Source organism: Anomaloglossus baeobatrachus, chromosome 8 (assembly GCF_048569485.1).
Source record: "Anomaloglossus baeobatrachus isolate aAnoBae1 chromosome 8, aAnoBae1.hap1, whole genome shotgun sequence".
NCBI lineage: Eukaryota > Metazoa > Chordata > Amphibia > Anura > Aromobatidae > Anomaloglossus > Anomaloglossus baeobatrachus.
Window position 1 is genome coordinate 177205600 of NC_134360.1, and position 16952 is coordinate 177222551.

General features: G+C 45.9%; 1 protein-coding gene across 2 annotated transcripts in view; it reads right to left on the reverse strand.

Moving 5' to 3' along the window:
• Positions 1–243: 243 nt before the first annotated feature.
• Positions 244–16952, reverse strand: part of METTL13 (methyltransferase 13, eEF1A N-terminus and K55) — a 46260-nt gene continuing 29551 nt past the window's right edge. The window contains exons 7-8 of one of the 2 annotated variants that reach the window (XM_075322239.1): positions 9841–9972; positions 244–7606 (exon numbers count right to left, since the gene is read on the reverse strand). In XM_075322239.1, the coding sequence (XP_075178354.1) occupies positions 7332–7606; positions 9841–9972 (407 nt within the window). In that variant the 3' untranslated portion in view covers positions 244–7331. The remainder of the gene's footprint in view (positions 7607–9840; positions 9973–16952) is intronic. The other variant, XM_075322240.1, reaches the window with a different exon arrangement.

Sequence of the window (16952 nt, forward strand, 5' to 3'; positions counted from 1 at the left end):
ATCCCTGGCTGCTACTACCATCCACCCCGGAGGACAGCAACAGCAGCGGTGGCCCATTCCCTGGCCACATACCACAGGTGGCGTCACGACACCTCACAACTACCCAATCATCTCTCCCCTGCCATCTTCGGTACGCCTCGGGGCAACAGAGTCGGGCTAGGCTACCCGTGACGACGACAGTCGACGGCCTGCCGACGAGTAGGTTAAATGCACCTGCTCCGTGGGGCGCTACACTATCATGGATTGTAATATAATAATAATTTTTATTTATATAGCGCCAACATATTCCATGTACAGACAACATGAGACAATACAGAATAACAAAATACAACAGATACCAAGAGGAGTGAGGTTCCTGCTAGTAAGCTTACAGTCTATGAGGAAATTTTATGAAGGGCAGAAAGGGACTAGATAGTACACGGTGAACACACATATGCCGAAATCACAGCACTCGAAGGGCCATACGCACCTTCAACATGGACCATAAAAACGTGCAGTTTTATCAGTATATATATGAATATATAGTATATAATAAGAAACTTTTTTCTATGCCGTATTGATCAGGTTGGATAGGATATATATGTGACCCCGAAACATACTTAAAGGGTATATACTAAATACAGTCAGCTGTCTGATTTTTTGCACTGAAGGCACGTTTTACATGTTTTTTTTTGCGGTCTTTTTTCTTGATGTTTAAATAAAATGTATATTTAATATTTTAACACACAAAAAGTTCTGACATTGTTTTTACAGTGTTTCTTGTGAGGTAAAAATGACCTGGCAGGTCAGTACGAATATGGCTGTTTAATTCCTTTATGACTTTTTTTTGTTTTGTTGCTTGTCATAAAAATTGATAATTTATAACAAAAAAAAATAGGTTTGTGTCACTGCGCCCTCAGACCCACATTTTTTTTTCCAGTTAGTGAAGCTGTGTAAAAATTATTTTTTATTTGGATCACGATCTGATGTTTTTAGTGATACAATTCTGGGGTACATAAGGTTTGTTTGTTTTTGAAGGGAGGTGTGGTGACTGAAAAAACCCACAATGTCGGTGTTTCAGTTTTTTCTTTACTGCATTTACAGGATTAATTTGACATTTTAATAGATTGGACTTTTATGAACGCATGATGTCAAAGATGTTTAGTTTGGAATTTTTTTATTTTTACAGTCCACTTAGTGGACTTATTTGATCCCTTATTGTACTGGACTATAGAGGAAAACAGATTTCTGCCTATGAAGCCTACCCAAAGGTTGGGTGCTATTAACATTTAGATTAATCCCATATCTGTAAGTTCAAAGCATTTGGGGACATTACTGGTTGTCTTCAATGGTCACTTGCCAGTCATTCCATTCATTGTTTATAGGACGATCAGAGAAAGTCAACTACAACATTCAGCTACGCTATAGACATACGCTTCACTCAAGATCATAGACTGGTAGTTAAAAGGGACCTCAAGGCCCATCGGGTCCAACTCCCTGTGTGCACGATTTCCAAAATTATCCCAGCTATGTGTGTATGCAAGTTTCCACTTGAAGATTTCCATTGATGGAGAGCTCACTACCTCTCGTGGCCGCCTGTTCCACTATGACTGCCCTCACAACCTTCCGTGGTTGCCTGTTCCACTCTGACTGCCCTCACTACCTCCTGTGGCTGCCTGTTCCACTCTCTGACTGCCCTCACTGTCAGAAACCTTTTTCTAATGTCTGATCTGAATCTCCTTCCTTCTGGTTTCATCCCATTGCTTCTTGAACTTCCTTGTGGTAATGAGAATTGGGTAGTTCTCTCTGGACTGTGACTACCTTTCAGATATTTGTAGACCGCTATTAAGTCTCCTCTCAGCCTTCTCATTCCTAGTTCTATTAGCTGGGCTTCATAGGACTTGGATTGCAGACCTTCTACCATCTTGGTTGCTCTTCTCTGGACTTGCGCCAATATATTGATGTATTTCTTGAATTGGGGCGCTCAGAACTGTACACAGTATTCCAGATGGGGTCTGACCAGGGCAGGGCAGAGTATAGGGAATAATTACCTATCTAGATTCAATGCTTGTGTTTTTACATCCCAGAATTTTGTTGGCCTTTTTAGCTGCAGCCCTGCACTGTTAGCTCATGGTGAATCTGTGATCTATTATGCCCAAGTCCTTTTTCTGGGGCTATCACCTAATTCCATTTCTCCCATACTATATAGCTCTGGCAAAAATTAAGAGACCATTCCACAGTTTTATAAAAATCAGGTTCTCTACATGTCTGACAGCCATTCCATTTCACTGTCAGTTGAATTCCAACCAGAGTAAAGACCGGCAAAGGGCAAAAGAGACTCTCCACTGACCGGGATAACCGTCATCTTATTCGAATGTCACTCAGCAACCACAGAATGACATCAAGTGACCTATAAAAGGAATGGCAAATGGCAGCTGGGGTGCAGTGCACGGCCAGAACAGTTCGTAACAGGATCCTGGAGGCAGGGCTCAAGTCATGTAAAGCTAGAAAAAAGCCTCTTCTTAATGAGAAGCAAAAGGAGAGCCAAGTTGAAGTTTGCCAAAGACCATAAGGATTGGACCATAGAGGACTAGAGTAAGGTAATCTTCTCTGATGAGTCTAATTCTCAGCTTTGCCCAACACCTGGTCGTCTAATGGTTAGATGGAACAAGAAGTAAATGGCACTTCCTCTGTGCTGATGGTAATAGATGTAGGGGTGCGCTTCAGGTTCCAAGGCCTTTTGTCAATAGAAGAATACAAGGCACTCCCAAGATTGGCTGCAACGTGTGATTTATTTAATGTGCATAACATCTTGGCAGCCTCCATGCGGCGGTGGACACCACGCTAATCACCCACGCTGAACTCCTCTTCATGAATGTGCTTACTGAGGAAGGTCTACGGACCGAAAACGTTCTGCTGTTGTTATGCACATTAAATAAAATCACACGTTGCAGCCACTCTTGGGAGTGCCTTGTATTCTTCTAATGGTTAGATGGAGACTTCGGCCGGAGCCACACGGGGACTATTGCAATCCTCGCATGACACTCGGCTCATGCTGGCAGCACATCAGGAGCCGAGTGTCATGCGAGTATCATTGCGACTGAGGTCCGATTATGCAATCAGACCTCAGCTGCGGGGGGGGCGGGCCGGCGCTACGGAGGGGAGGGACTTATCTCCCTCTCCTCCATTGCTGGCTATTGCCATTCTTGACCTGCACTCACGGCACACCGGTGTCCTGCGAGTGCAGTGCGATTTTTCTCTTGCCCTATAGACTTGAATGGGTGCGAAAGAAACAAGACTCATGCTGCGATTATTTTCTCAGTCTGATTAGGGCTGAGAAAATAATCGCTCATGGGTGCTGGGACATAGGCTAATATTGGTCCGAGTGAAATGTGATAAAACATCGCATTCCACTCGCTCCGATTTTCATGCAGTGTGGCTTAGGTCTTAGAGAGGCGTACAAGCCACAGTGTCTTGCACCCACTGTGAAATTTGGTGGAGGATCGGTGACGATCTGGGAATGCTTCAGCAAGGCAGGAATTGGGCAGATTAAATTTTGCAAAGAACGTAATAATAAAGCCGCATACAAGGTTATCCTGAAAAAACAGTTGCTTCCTTCTGCTCAGGCAATGTTCCAACTCTGCGGACTGTTTTTTCCAGCAGGACAATGCACAATGCCACATAGCTAGGTCAATCAATGTGCGGATGAAGGACCACCACATCAAACCCTGTCATGGCCAGCCCAATCTCCAGACCTGAACCCCATTGAAAACCTCTGGAATGTAATCAAGAGGAAGATGCATAGTCATAAGCCATCAAACAAAGAAGAACTGCTAACATTTTTACACCAGGAGTAGCATAATGTCACCCAAAAGCAGTGTGAAAGACTGGTGGAAAGCATGTCAAGAAGCACGAAAGCTGTAATTAAAAATCATGGTTATTCCACAAAATATTGATTTCTGAACTCTTCCTGAGTTAAAACATTAGTATTGTTGTTTCTAAATGATTATGAACTTGTTTTCTTTGCATTATTTGAGGTTTGAAGGCAATGCATTTTTTGTTATTTTGACCATTTCTCATTTTCAGAAAATAAATACAAAATTTATTGCTTGGAAATTCGGAGACGTTGTCAGTAGTTTATAGAATAAAAAAAAATATTTTACTAAAAAAAATACCTATAGAGAGAAAAATCAGAAAAATTTAAAAATTCCCAGTGGCCTCTTAATTTTTGCCAGAGCTGTATAAGCTTTTTACATTTCTTTTACTCAGATGTAGGACTTTGCATTTCTTCCTGTTCTCCTCGGCCCATTGTTCGAGTGTGTCTAGATCCTTTTGAATACGCGGTCTTTCCTCTCTAGTGTTGGCTACTTCTCCTATCTTCGCATCATCTGCGAATTTTATGAGTTTCCCAATAATTCTGTTGTTCAGATCATTTATAAAGATATTAAACAGAATTAGGCCCATCACAGAGCCTTGCGGCTCCGCTTTTGATTTTCCTCCAGGTCGATGTGTATCCATTTAGTATTACTCATTGTGCATGATCCTTAAGCCAGTTGTGAAAAGAATTAACTGATTTGTTTGTCATTTCCGTACTTGATCATTTTATTAATGAGGATGAAATGTGATACTTTATTGATTGCCTTACTGACATCAAGGTATACTATTATCCACAGCATTGCCCTGGTCCAACAATTCAGTGACTTTGTTATAAAAGGAAATCAGGTTGGTCTGACAAGATTTATTGGTCATAAAGCCATGCTGGCTTTGGTTAATTAATGCCTTCCCATCCAGGTACTTAAGTAAATGTTCCTTGACAATTTGATGGAAGATTTTTCCTGCTATGAAGGTCAGGCTTACGGGCCTGTAACTCCCCGCATCCTCCTATTATTAGATAGGGACCACATTTGCCCTTTTCCAATCTAGAGAGACCATTCCTATTTCCCATGGCTTATAGATGGAACACTGGAGATCCTGGATCTTGCCCCAGTCTCAGGATTAGGCCAGAGTCACACTTGCGTATGACTCAGCGGGTCTCGCATCGGCATCACCAGGCATGGCTGCACACTCTATAGACAGGAGCTTCTCAGCTGCATGTATTTCTATGCAGCTGACCCACTCCTGTCCGAGAGTGTGCAACTGTGTCGAGTGATGCCGATGCGAGACTCACAGAGTCATATGCAAGTGTGATTCTGGCCTTACGGAGTTCCTTACCGATACGGGATAAATGAAAATCCACAGAATTGAGAGTTAACTATAAGGACACATGCATACGCTGAGTGTTTGGTGCGTTTTTTTACCTCAATATTGGGTTAAAAAAATCAATAAAATTAAAAAAATCTAGAAGTGGTGCCCGTATTTCTATTATACTTTTCCTCTGAGGCCTAAGCCACACAGCATGAAAATCGGAGAGAGTGGAATGCGATGTTTGATCGCATTCCACTCGGACCAATATTACTCTATGTTCCAGAACTCATAATCCATTATTTTCTCAGCCCTAATCGGACCGAGAAAACAATCGCAGCATGCTGCGATTGTAATGCGAATCTTGTTTCTCTCGCACCCATTCAAATCTATGGGGCGAGAGAAAAATGGCACTGCATTCGCAGTACACCGGTGTACTGCGAGCGCAGAGCAAGAATGGCAATAGTCAGATACGGAGGAGAGAGGGAGATAAATCCCTCCCTCCCCTCCGCAGCACTGGCCTGCCCCTTCTCATAGCCGGCCCGCCCCCCCGCAGCTGAGGTCCGATCCCATGATCAGACCTCAGTCGCAATGACACTCGGCCCCTGCTGTGCTGCCAGCGTGAGCAGAGTGTCATGCGAGGATCACAGTAGTCCCCGTGTGGCCCCGGCCTGATTGTTCCACTCCTGGATTGGCTACAAATACAGAGGTAAAAAAAAAACAAAAAAAAAAAACTTACCAAATACTGAATGTGTGCACGTGGCATAGGATTTTGGAAATTGATCTGTATTGTCTTTTCTTATTCCCTCTGATATTGCAGCCATATACAAATCCAGTAAGGAAGACCCAAGTTTAGTATAGTACCTATATATTGCTGCAGCTAAGCCGACCCCATGTCTACCTAAGAAGTGCCGATGTGTCTGTCCCTAATCTGTTATTTACAGTCTGTGCTGACCCCTTTACAGATTTCTCTTTAAAATGAAGAGTCATTTTCTCTTTTATCCAAAAAAAAAAAAAATAAATAAATAATAAAAATTTAAAAGTAAATCCAATTTCAAAATAAAACCCGAAAAAGGCAGTGGGGAAGACTATATCTTTAACAGGTACTATATTACTGCATTGACACCAGACATTTCATCCTTCCATTGGGGACTGCATGAGATGTAACCATCTCATATGGTTGCTTATTGATTTGCATTGCAGGATCCAGACTTGTTAGAAGTTTCCTTTGAAAATAAGCCGGTATCCAGAAATAATCTGCTGTAATCAGAGGGGTAACCTGACAGTAAGTGTTTAATCCTTCCATAGCACCCCCACAGGGAAAATTAATCATTACAAGGTGCTCTTCCAGGGACAGAGACATTTCTTAATGGCTTTGTATTCTGGTCAGTAGATGAAATCTTAAACAGATGATCCTCTATTAACCATTTCTTTTTAAATAGATGCCACTATGAAAAGTGAATTAATCATAAAAAAAAAAAAAATAAAAAAAAAAATATAAGAATAATCTAATATATAAAGCACAGTGTATGTATGTATGTCCACTAAAGGAATCCACACCGTCGCATTTACAATGACGAAATTTTGCACATATGCCTCATATGACCCAGGGAATGTCATAGACTAGGTTTTGATTGGAAAATTTAACCCTGCTCTTTACAGTTACTCTCCTAAATCCTGCCTCCATTAAAATAAATGAAGGTGGGAGCTACAGACTATTAATAGCAACTGTCAGTGGTTGCTATAGGAACAATATAAACTGTTAGTGTAAGAAGCTTATGTGTGAGGTAATAAGATGTCGGTGGGGAGACTGATAGAAAAGACAGACAGATGGTGAAAGAGAGACAGAAAGACACACACAGAGACAGACACAGAGATAGAGACAGACAGATACAGAGATGGAGACAGACAGATACAAATACAGACAGAGATAGAAACAGACAGACAAGGAAAGAGACAGAAAGAGAGACAAACAGACAGCGATACACAGACAGAGACTGGGAGACAGACACAGTTACTATCCCAGGCAACGCCCGGGTACTACAGCTAGTATCTTATAAGGCAGATTATTATTACCAAAATTGGCATTCTGTACATTGCTTTATTTGTGTCCATGTCCAGAACATATTTTCTCCAGGAACTGTTTGCTAAGGAGGCCACTAGTGCTTTCTTCACACAATTTGGACTGATTTGAGCATGTCAGCAAGGACAAAGGTTTCATCCCACAGCATCCCCGGTCTCTTCAACTGTTTCTCCAAGCTTCTTGCAGACTCCTTTAGCTCAGAGAGGTCACGACGTTGTCCAGAAACAGGACAGCAAAAAAGGATTTCGTTCACTTCATCCTCAATCTTTTGCACATAAATCAGAGGGAAAACCTCATGAATAGTATTTATCACTTTCTTCTTCAACACAGGGTCACGGCACACCAGGTTTAGGATAAAGATTCCTATGAAAAGGACAGAAGACAGAGCCTGGTAAAAATCACACAATTAGTAACAATATTACTGCACAATAAAGCTAACAGTAAGGCTGCTTTCACGCATCAGTTTTTTGCCATAAGGCACAATCCGGCGAAAAACGGATCAGTCGCTGGATGCATTTTTTCCTCATTGAATTGTAGTAGCGCCAGATTGTGCCTGAAGCCCTTGTTTTGCATGCCTAGTGCGCGAGATCCGGCGAAATTTTGTGTCCAGCTGCCGGAAAGGACGCAGCATCCAAAGTTTTCGGGCTGCGGCAAAAAGACGGAACGCGCCGGATCCGGAATCATGTACAATGAATGCCTATAAGCGCCAGATCCGTCATAATGCGGCAAAAGATGCATTACAGCGTCGGATTGCGTTTTTTTCTACTGCGCATGCTCAGTAGCACAACGGATCCGTCCAAAAACTGAAGGAACTGATGGAAAAGTTGATGCAACGGATGCTTTTTTTCGACAGATCTGTCACATCAGTTTTTTCGCCGGATTGTGCCTGATGGCAAAAAAAAGGATGTGTGAAAGCAACCCAAGCCCCATGTTTATGTCAGGTTCTGAAGATACAGTGACCTCCACTGAGCATGGCATAGAGGTTTCTATTGGAATCTTTGAAAAAAAATAAATTCAGATGGAGCAGATTTACCATAGCTTTAATGGCAGAAAATTGGATAGTTACAGAATGTTTATATGACGTGGAGTTGTATACAAATTCTGCAACTTTTGGTGTCTCGACCAGTTTGAATCAGTTCTGCCAAAATGGGCAGAGCTGGAGATGAGGCAGGGTGGGATGGAGTATAGCTAACCTCTCAATTTCATTAAAAGTGCCAGCATTTTGTATGGACTTCAGTCCTTAATTAGAATGGCACTTCTGGCGTGGCACACGCCACTAAAAAGATGCCCCAGATTCATTAATGGTGTGCACATCTCAAAAGAATTTGGTACCCAGCAAGACTGGTGTAATGCAAGAATGCATGGCAATCTTGAAGAAATAGACCGAGTCTTTTTTCCTGAATTTTTGAAGCGGAAACTCAGCAGAAACTTCAAGTTTGGAGGAGGATTTAGAAAGTTTCCGCTCCAAGAACCCCTCTTTCTCTCTATAGTCTGAAGAAGTTACTTTGGGCTCAGTCTGAACAAGGCTGCAACGTCAGGAAGGAGGTGGAGGAGTCATGTTTTGGGACGGAATCATGGGGAGACATCTGGTAGGCCCCTTTAGGGTTCCTGAAGGTGTGAAAATGACCTCTGGAAAATATATAGAGTTTTTGACTGACAACTTTCTTCCATGGTACAAAAAGCAGAAACGTGCCTTCAGAAGCAAAATCATCTTCATGCATGACAATGCACCATCTCATGCTGCAAAGAATACCTCTGTGTCACTGGCTGCTATGGGCATAAAAGGATATAAACTCATGGTGTGGCCATCATCTTCCCCTGACCTCAACCCTATAGAGAACTTTTGGAGTATCATCAAGCAAAATATCTATGAGGGTGGGAGGCAGTTCACATCAAAACAGCAGCTCTGGGAGGCTATTCTGACATCATGCAAAGAAATTCAAGCAGAAACTCTCCAAAAACTCAAGTTTAATGGATACAAGAATTGTGAAGGATATATTAAAGAAGGGCTCCTGTGTTAACAGGTCAAGTTACATGTTAGGAGGTTTTGTATTTAAATAGCTTTTTATCTCAGTGAATGTGACCTCCTAATGCTGCAAATTACACAAATCAGCATGTTCAGTTCTTTAAAACATAAAATGTTTAGAAATTCTACTGTGCCTAATAATTTGGAACAGTGCATTGAGGGTTTTTTTTAATTTTGAAGATTATACTGTTATCATTGGGAGGTTTCTTCAATAAAATTCGATATATACTCTAACGGGTGATGACTTATTAGACTGATTGTCATTTGCACCGACCATTTGGGAAAATCGGAGAAAAATATAATTTGCATAATAATTTGGAACATGGTGTAGAGATCTGTAGCCCACCTAATGTTTTGAATGTGAAATGCGGTACGTGACCGACATAAGAACTACATGACAGCAGAATGAAGCTAGTTTTCTGTTACTTGTGCACATGCATCTGAAGCAATACAGAAAAACTGATGTTTTCGCACGTTTCGCACGCATGATTCGCACATGTGGATATTGTAGGGATGACGTGTGGTGAGGGATAGAGCTACACAGAAAAACAATGAGATTCTCATTATTTACCATTATCCTTTAAGATCTTTTGGACGCTATGTAAAAACGTCTTCTCCACAAAAGCAGGAGGAGGGCAGCTCATACCAAGGCTGGCGTCTTTGCTATCTACATCAAACATTATCACGTCGTAGCAGGATTTCCCTATAGAGATGGAGTCTAATTAGAATTAAATATTATTTACGCCATTGAATGCAATTTTATTGCTCATCAAATCCTTTTTCAATATACATTGCACCACCTCTCTTATAGAACCTGTGTTATCACTCAGAGCAGCATTCACAATTTTGCAGGTCCACATGACTATTATCACACACTTAAAAGGTTCTTTAATGCAGTGAAACAGCACCAAGTGCACTATATTCATTTTTTCCCAAAATGAAATCAATAAAGAGCTTATTCTTAGAGAAAGTACCATCTGCTCCAAAATCCACTTCAAAACAACTTAGTGTTAACATACCCTCATATTTCTGCAGAATTCTGAATGCAGTTCTGGCATATACCGTATTTTCTTTTTCGCTCCTAATTGGGAGACCCAGACAGTGGGTGTATAGCTACTGCCTCTGGAGGCCGCACAAAGAACTACACTTAAAAGTGTAAGGCCCCTCCCCTTCTGGCTATACACCCTCCCGTAGGAGTACGGATTCCTCAGTTTTAGCTTTGTGCGCAAGGAGGTCAGACACGCACGCATAGCTCCATTGTTTTTAGTCAGCAGCAGCTGCTGACTATGTCGGATGGAAGAAAAGAGGGTCTATACAGACTCCCAGCATGCTCCCTTCTCACCCCACTTATGTCGGAGGTGTTTGTAAGGTTGAGGTACCCATTGCGGGTACGGCGGCAGGAGCCCACATGCTGATTCCTTCCCCATCCCTTTTTACAGGGCTCTGGGTGAAGTGGGATTTACCGGTCTCCAGGCACTGAGACCGTGCTCCATCTACAGCCCCTGGACAAGATGCTGGATGGAGCGGAGTACATCAGGGACATGGCCCTGCTTCCTTAAGGTACTCTGTGTCCCCGTGTATTTGGCGCTCACACCGCAGCATGCTGGGTGTTGTAGTGCGCCGGGGGACATCAGCGCTGCGGCGCCTGTGCCATGGCCTCATTCAGCTTAGCTGAAGCAGGCACACTTATGGGAATCGGCCGCGCCGGCCGCTGGGACTGCGGCACGGCTGGCACTTGCAGTGCGCCGGGGACTTCAGCGCGGCCTGCGCTTTTACGGCGGCCGCGCTGATAACTACAGTCCCCGGCTTTTGCGGCCTGCTTCCGTTCGTTCCCGCCCCCAGACCTGCCAGTCAGGAGAGGGGCGGGACGCTGGCCAGTGCATCAGCGCTGAGGGCTGGAGTCGTTTTTACATACTCCAGCCCTCACAGTCAGCACAGAGGGGACACTGTTCCCGCACTTTTGTTGGGGAACTCCCACGGACCGCCCCTCTCCACATAAGCCGGCAGCCATTCTTGCTGACACGCTGAGCTGCAGAGGGGAGCCGGGGAGACCCAGACAAGGCATTCTGCAGCCTCTTACCCGCTGTTCAGCGGGCGGTAAGCAGCCCTCAGGGCTCACCCCCTCTTGTGCTCGTAGTATCTTAGTATTTTGTGGCTACAATTACTTGGTATTACATAGCGCTGGTCGCCCTTTGGCTATAGACTCTCTCACATGCAGAGAGCCAGCAGCATGTCGCCCGTAAAACGCAAGGGTGCCAAGGCACAGACATTATATGCTTCCTGCACCGCATGTGGGACTTTTCTACCGGCAGGCTCCACGGACCCCCATTGTGTGCAGTGCTCGGCCCCTGCGGCGCTTGCACAGTCGGGACCTCTGCTGGACGTGTCCCAGGGTGTACCACCTGTGAATGCTGTCCAGGTGACAGGAACTGAGTTTGCAGCTTTTGCTGACAGAATGTCTCTCACTATGTCACAAATTCTTGACACATTGCGAGCTAGGCCTGTACTTCAGACCACGGACACTGTGCATGTATTGCCCCCTGGTCCCCCTCAGCTCCTAGCTCCGGGACGGGCATCTACACCTCAGGGTGAAGACTCTGACTCGGACGATGGCCCCGGGCAGCCTAAGCGGGCTCGTTATGACGGGCCTTCACACTCATCTCAATGGTCTGGATCCCAGCGGGATGAATCTATGGGTGATGAGGCGGACGTAACTGATCAGGATTCTGATCCTGGGACCGCTCTCAATCTAGATACACCAGATGGTGACGCCATAGTTAATGATCTTATATTTAACATCAATAAGATGTTGAATATTTCCCCACCAGCTCCTCCTGTAGAGGAGTCAGCTTCGCAGCACGAGAGAATCCATTTCAGATACCCTAAGCGTACATTAAGCACTTTTCTGGACCACGCTGACTTCAGAGACGCAATCCAGAAACCCCACGCTTATCCTGAAAGGCGTTTTCCTAAACGACTTAAAGATACACGCTACCCTTTTCCCTCTGAAGTGGTCAAGGGTTGGACCCAGTGTCCAAAAGTGGATCCTCCAATTTCCAGGCTTGCAGCTAGATCCTTGGTTGCTGTTGAAGATGGAGCGGCACTTAAAGATGCCACTGACAGGCAGATGGAGCTCTGGCTGAAATCCATCTATGAAGCGATTGGAGCGTCATTAGCGCCTTCTTTTGCGGCCGTATGGGCACTCCAAGCTATCACGGCCGGGCTTGCGCGAGTCGACTCAGTCACACGTGCATTTGCCCCGCAGGTAGCACCATTGACCTCGCAAATGGCGGCATTCGCGTCGTACGCGATTAATGCTGTTCTGGACGCTACAAGCCGCACGGCAGTGGCGTCAGCCAACTCAGTTGTTTTGCGTAGGGCTCTGTGGTTGAGACATTGGAAAGCAGATTCTCATTCCAAGAAGTGCTTAACCAATTTGCCTTTTTCTCGTGACCGATTGTTTGGAGAGCGTTTGGATGAAATCATCAAACACTCCAAGGGTAAGGACTCTTCCTTACCGCAACACAGACAAAACAAGCCCCAACAGAGGAGGGGTCAGTCTGGTTATCGGTCCTTTCGAGGACAGGGCAGGTCCCAATTCGCCTCGTCAAAAAAGACTCAAAAGGACCAGAGACGTTCAAATTCTTGGAGGTCTCAGTCACGCCCAAAAAGACCAGCCGGAGGAACCGTTGCCAAAACGACGTCCTCCTGACTTGCGGTCTCCGATGCCCACACCCGCGGTCGGTGGGAGGCTCTCCCACTTTGGCGACATTTGGCTAGCAAGCGTCAAGGACCGTTGGGTGAGAGATATTCTATCTCACGGGTACAGGATAGAGTTCAGTTCTCGTCCGCCAACTCGTTTCTTCCGAACTTCTCCACCACCAGACCGAGCCGATGCTCTGTTGCAGGCGGTGGCCGCTCTAAAGGCGGAAGGGGTGGTGACCTCCGTCCCTCTTCAGGAACAGGGTCACGGTTTTTACTCCAATCTGTTTGTGGTCCCAAAAAAGGACGGATCGTATCGTCCCGTCCTGGATCTGAAGTTGCTCAACAGACACGTAAAAGTCAGGAGGTTCCGGATGGAATCCCTACGCTCCGTCATAGCCTCAATGTCTCAGGGAGATTTTCTAGCATCAATAGACATCAAAGATGCGTATCTCCACGTGCCGATTGCACCAGAGCATCAGCGTTTCCTACGTTTCGTCATACACGACGAGCACCTACAGTTCGTAGCGTTACCCTTCGGTCTGGCAACAGCCCCCCGGGTCTTCACCAAAGTCATGGCAGCAGTAGTAGCTGTTCTGCACTCGCAGGGTCACTCGGTCATCCCGTATCTAGACGACCTGCTTATAAAGGCATCCTCTCAAGAAGCATGCCAACACAGTCTGAAGGTGGCGCTAGACACTCTCCAGACTTTCGGGTGGATTATCAACTTTCCAAAGTCTCATCTAACCCCGACCCAATCTCTGACTTATCTTGGCATGGAGTTTCATACTCTATCAGCGATAGTGAGGCTTCCACTGGACAAGCAGTGCTCGCTACGGACTGGAGTGCAATCTCTCCTTCAGAGCCAGTCGCACTCACTGAGGCGCCTCATGCATTTCCTAGGAAAGATGGTAGCAGCAATGGAGGCAGTCCCGTTCGCGCAGTTTCATCTGCGCCCTCTCCAATGGGACATTCTGCGCCAATGGGATGGGAAATCGACGTCCCTCGACAGGACTGTCTCCCTCTCTCAGACTGCCAAGGACTCTCTACGTTGGTGGCTTCTCCCCAACTCATTGTCACAGGGAAAGTCGTTCCTTCCCCCGTCCTGGGCAGTGGTCACGACAGATGCGAGCCTATCAGGGTGGGGAGCGGTGTTTCTCCACCACAGGGCTCAGGGTACGTGGACTCAGGAAGAGTCCACCTTGCAGATCAATGTTCTGGAAATCAGAGCAATCTATCTTGCCCTGCGAGCCTTCCAACAATGGCTGGAAGGCAAGCAGATTCGGATTCAGTCGGACAATTCCACGGCGGTGGCGTACATCAACCACCAAGGGGGAACACGCAGTCGCCAAGCTTTTCAAGAAGTCCAGCGGATTTTGACGTGGGTGGAAAGCAGAGCGTCCACCATATCTGCAGTTCACATCCCAGGCGTGGAAAACTGGGAAGCGGACTTTCTCAGTCGCCAGGGCATGGACGCAGGAGAATGGTCCCTTCACCCGGACGTGTTTCAACAGATCTGTCGCCGCTGGGGGTCGCCGGACGTCGATCTGATGGCGTCACGGCACAACAACAAGGTCCCAGTTTTCATGGCACGGTCTCACGATCACCGAGCGCTGGCGGCAGACGCCTTGGTTCAGGATTGGTCGCAATTCCGACTCCCCTATGTGTTCCCACCTCTAGCATTGTTACCCAGAGTTCTCCGGAAAATCAAGTCCGACTGCCAGCGAGCCATACTCGTCGCTCCAAATTGGCCAAGAAGGTCGTGGTACCCGGATCTGTGGCATCTCACGGTAGGCCAACCGTGGGCACTACCAGACCGTCCAGATCTGCTGTCTCAAGGGCCGTTTTTCCATCTGAATTCTGCGGCCCTGAACCTGACTGTGTGGCCATTGAGTCCTGGATCCTAGCGGCCTCAGGTTTATCTCAGGGAGTTGTTGCCACTATGAGACAGGCTAGAAAACCATCCTCAGCTAAGATCTATCACAGGACGTGGAAGATATTCTTAGCGTGGTGCTTGGCTCAAGGGTTTTCTCCCTGGCCATTTGCATTGCCAATTTTTCTTTCCTTCCTGCAGTCTGGGTTGGAAAAAGGTTTGTCCCTTAGCTCGCTTAAGGGTCAAGTCTCCGCGTTATCCGTATTCTTTCAGAAGCGCTTGGCACAGCTTTCTAAAGTACGCACGTTTCTCCAAGGAGTTTGTCATATCGTTCCTCCTTACAGACGGCCATTGGAACCCTGGGATCTGAACAAGGTTCTCCTTGCTCTTCAAAAGCCGCCTTTCGAGCCCTTGAAAGAGGTTCCCCTTTCTCGGCTTTCACAAAAGGTAGTTTTTCTTGTAGCGGTCACATCTCTTCGAAGAGTGTCCGAGCTGGCGGCGTTATCTTGCAAATCTCCCTTCCTGGTGTTTCACCAAGACAAGGTAGTACTGCGTCCAATTCCAGAGTTTTCTCCCAAGGTGGTTTCTTCCTTTCATCTCAATCAGGATATCACTTTGCCATCTTTGTGTCCGCATCCAGTTCACCAATTTGAAAAGGGTTTACATCTGTTGGACCTGGTGAGAGCACTCAGGATTTACATTTCTCGCACGGCGCCTCTACGCCGTTCGGATGCGCTCTTTGTCCTAGTCGCTGGTCAGCATAAGGGATCGCAAGCTTCCAAATCCACCCTGGCGCGGTGGATCAAGGAACCAATTCTTCACACATACCGTTCTGCTGGGCTTCAGATTCCATCTGGACTGAAGGCCCATTCTACCAGAGCCGTTGGTGCGTCCTGGGCGTTGAGGCATCAGGCTACGGCTCAGCAAGTGTGCCAGGCGGCTACCTGGTCGAGTCTGCACACGTTTACCAAACACTATCAAGTGCATACCTACGCTTCGGCAGACGCCAGCCTAGGTAGACGGGTCCTTCAGGCGGCGGTGGCCCACCTGTAGGAAGAGGCTGTATGACAGCCCGTTCATGTGGTATCTTTTTACCCACCCAGGGACTGCTTTTGGACGTCCCACTGTCTGGGTCTCCCAATTAGGAGCGAAAAAGAAGAAGGGAATTTTGTTTACTTACCGTAAATTCCTTTTCTTCTAGCTCCAATTGGGAGACCCAGCACCCGCCCTATCTGTTTTTAGGGTTTCGTTTTTTCGGGTGCACATGTTGTTCACGTTGTTTCTTAAGTTCTCCGATCTAGTTATCGGATTGAATTTGTTTTTGAAACTGTTATTGGCTTTCCTCCTTCTTGCTTTGGTACTAAAACTGAGGAATCCGTACTCCTACGGGAGGGTGTATAGCCAGAAGGGGAGGGGCCTTACACTTTTAAGTGTAGTTCTTTGTGCGGCCTCCAGAGGCAGTAGCTATACACCCACTGTCTGGGTCTCCCAATTGGAGCTAGAAGAAAAGGAATTTACGGTAAGTAAACAAAATTCCCTTCTTTTGGTTTATAAAAGACACCCCAGATTATAAGACACACCACAAATTTAAAGGAGGAAAATAGGAAAAAAATAATAATTTTTAATGTTAAAATGAGCATCTTATAATCCTAATGTGCCTTAATCCTAAAGGCCCTGTGCCCACGGGACTCTGTACCCGTTGATTTTGACACGGAAAACCTGCAGATTTATCTGGATTTTCTAGATAAATCTGCAGGTTTTAGTAAGTACAGACACTCCCCATGTTATCCTATGGCACATGGGGAGTGCTGTGTCCATGCTGCGGTATGTGCTGCTGCGGAATATGCTGTGGATGTCCCGCAGCCGCACGTAACTGAATGTCAATTATTCCTGCGGAAATAGCTGCGCAAGTCCCGCTCCTCCACTACGGAGATAGAGGCCGGGACCTCTGTAGTTAAGTCGCATGAATGTCTACAGGTTTTCCGCAGATATTTCACTGGAATCCCACAGCAATGTATAGCTGCGGATTCCGGGGAGCTGCTGTGGGAAACCTGCGGACGTACCTGCGGATATATCCTCAGGTGCGAGCTCTCGTGGACACATAGCTT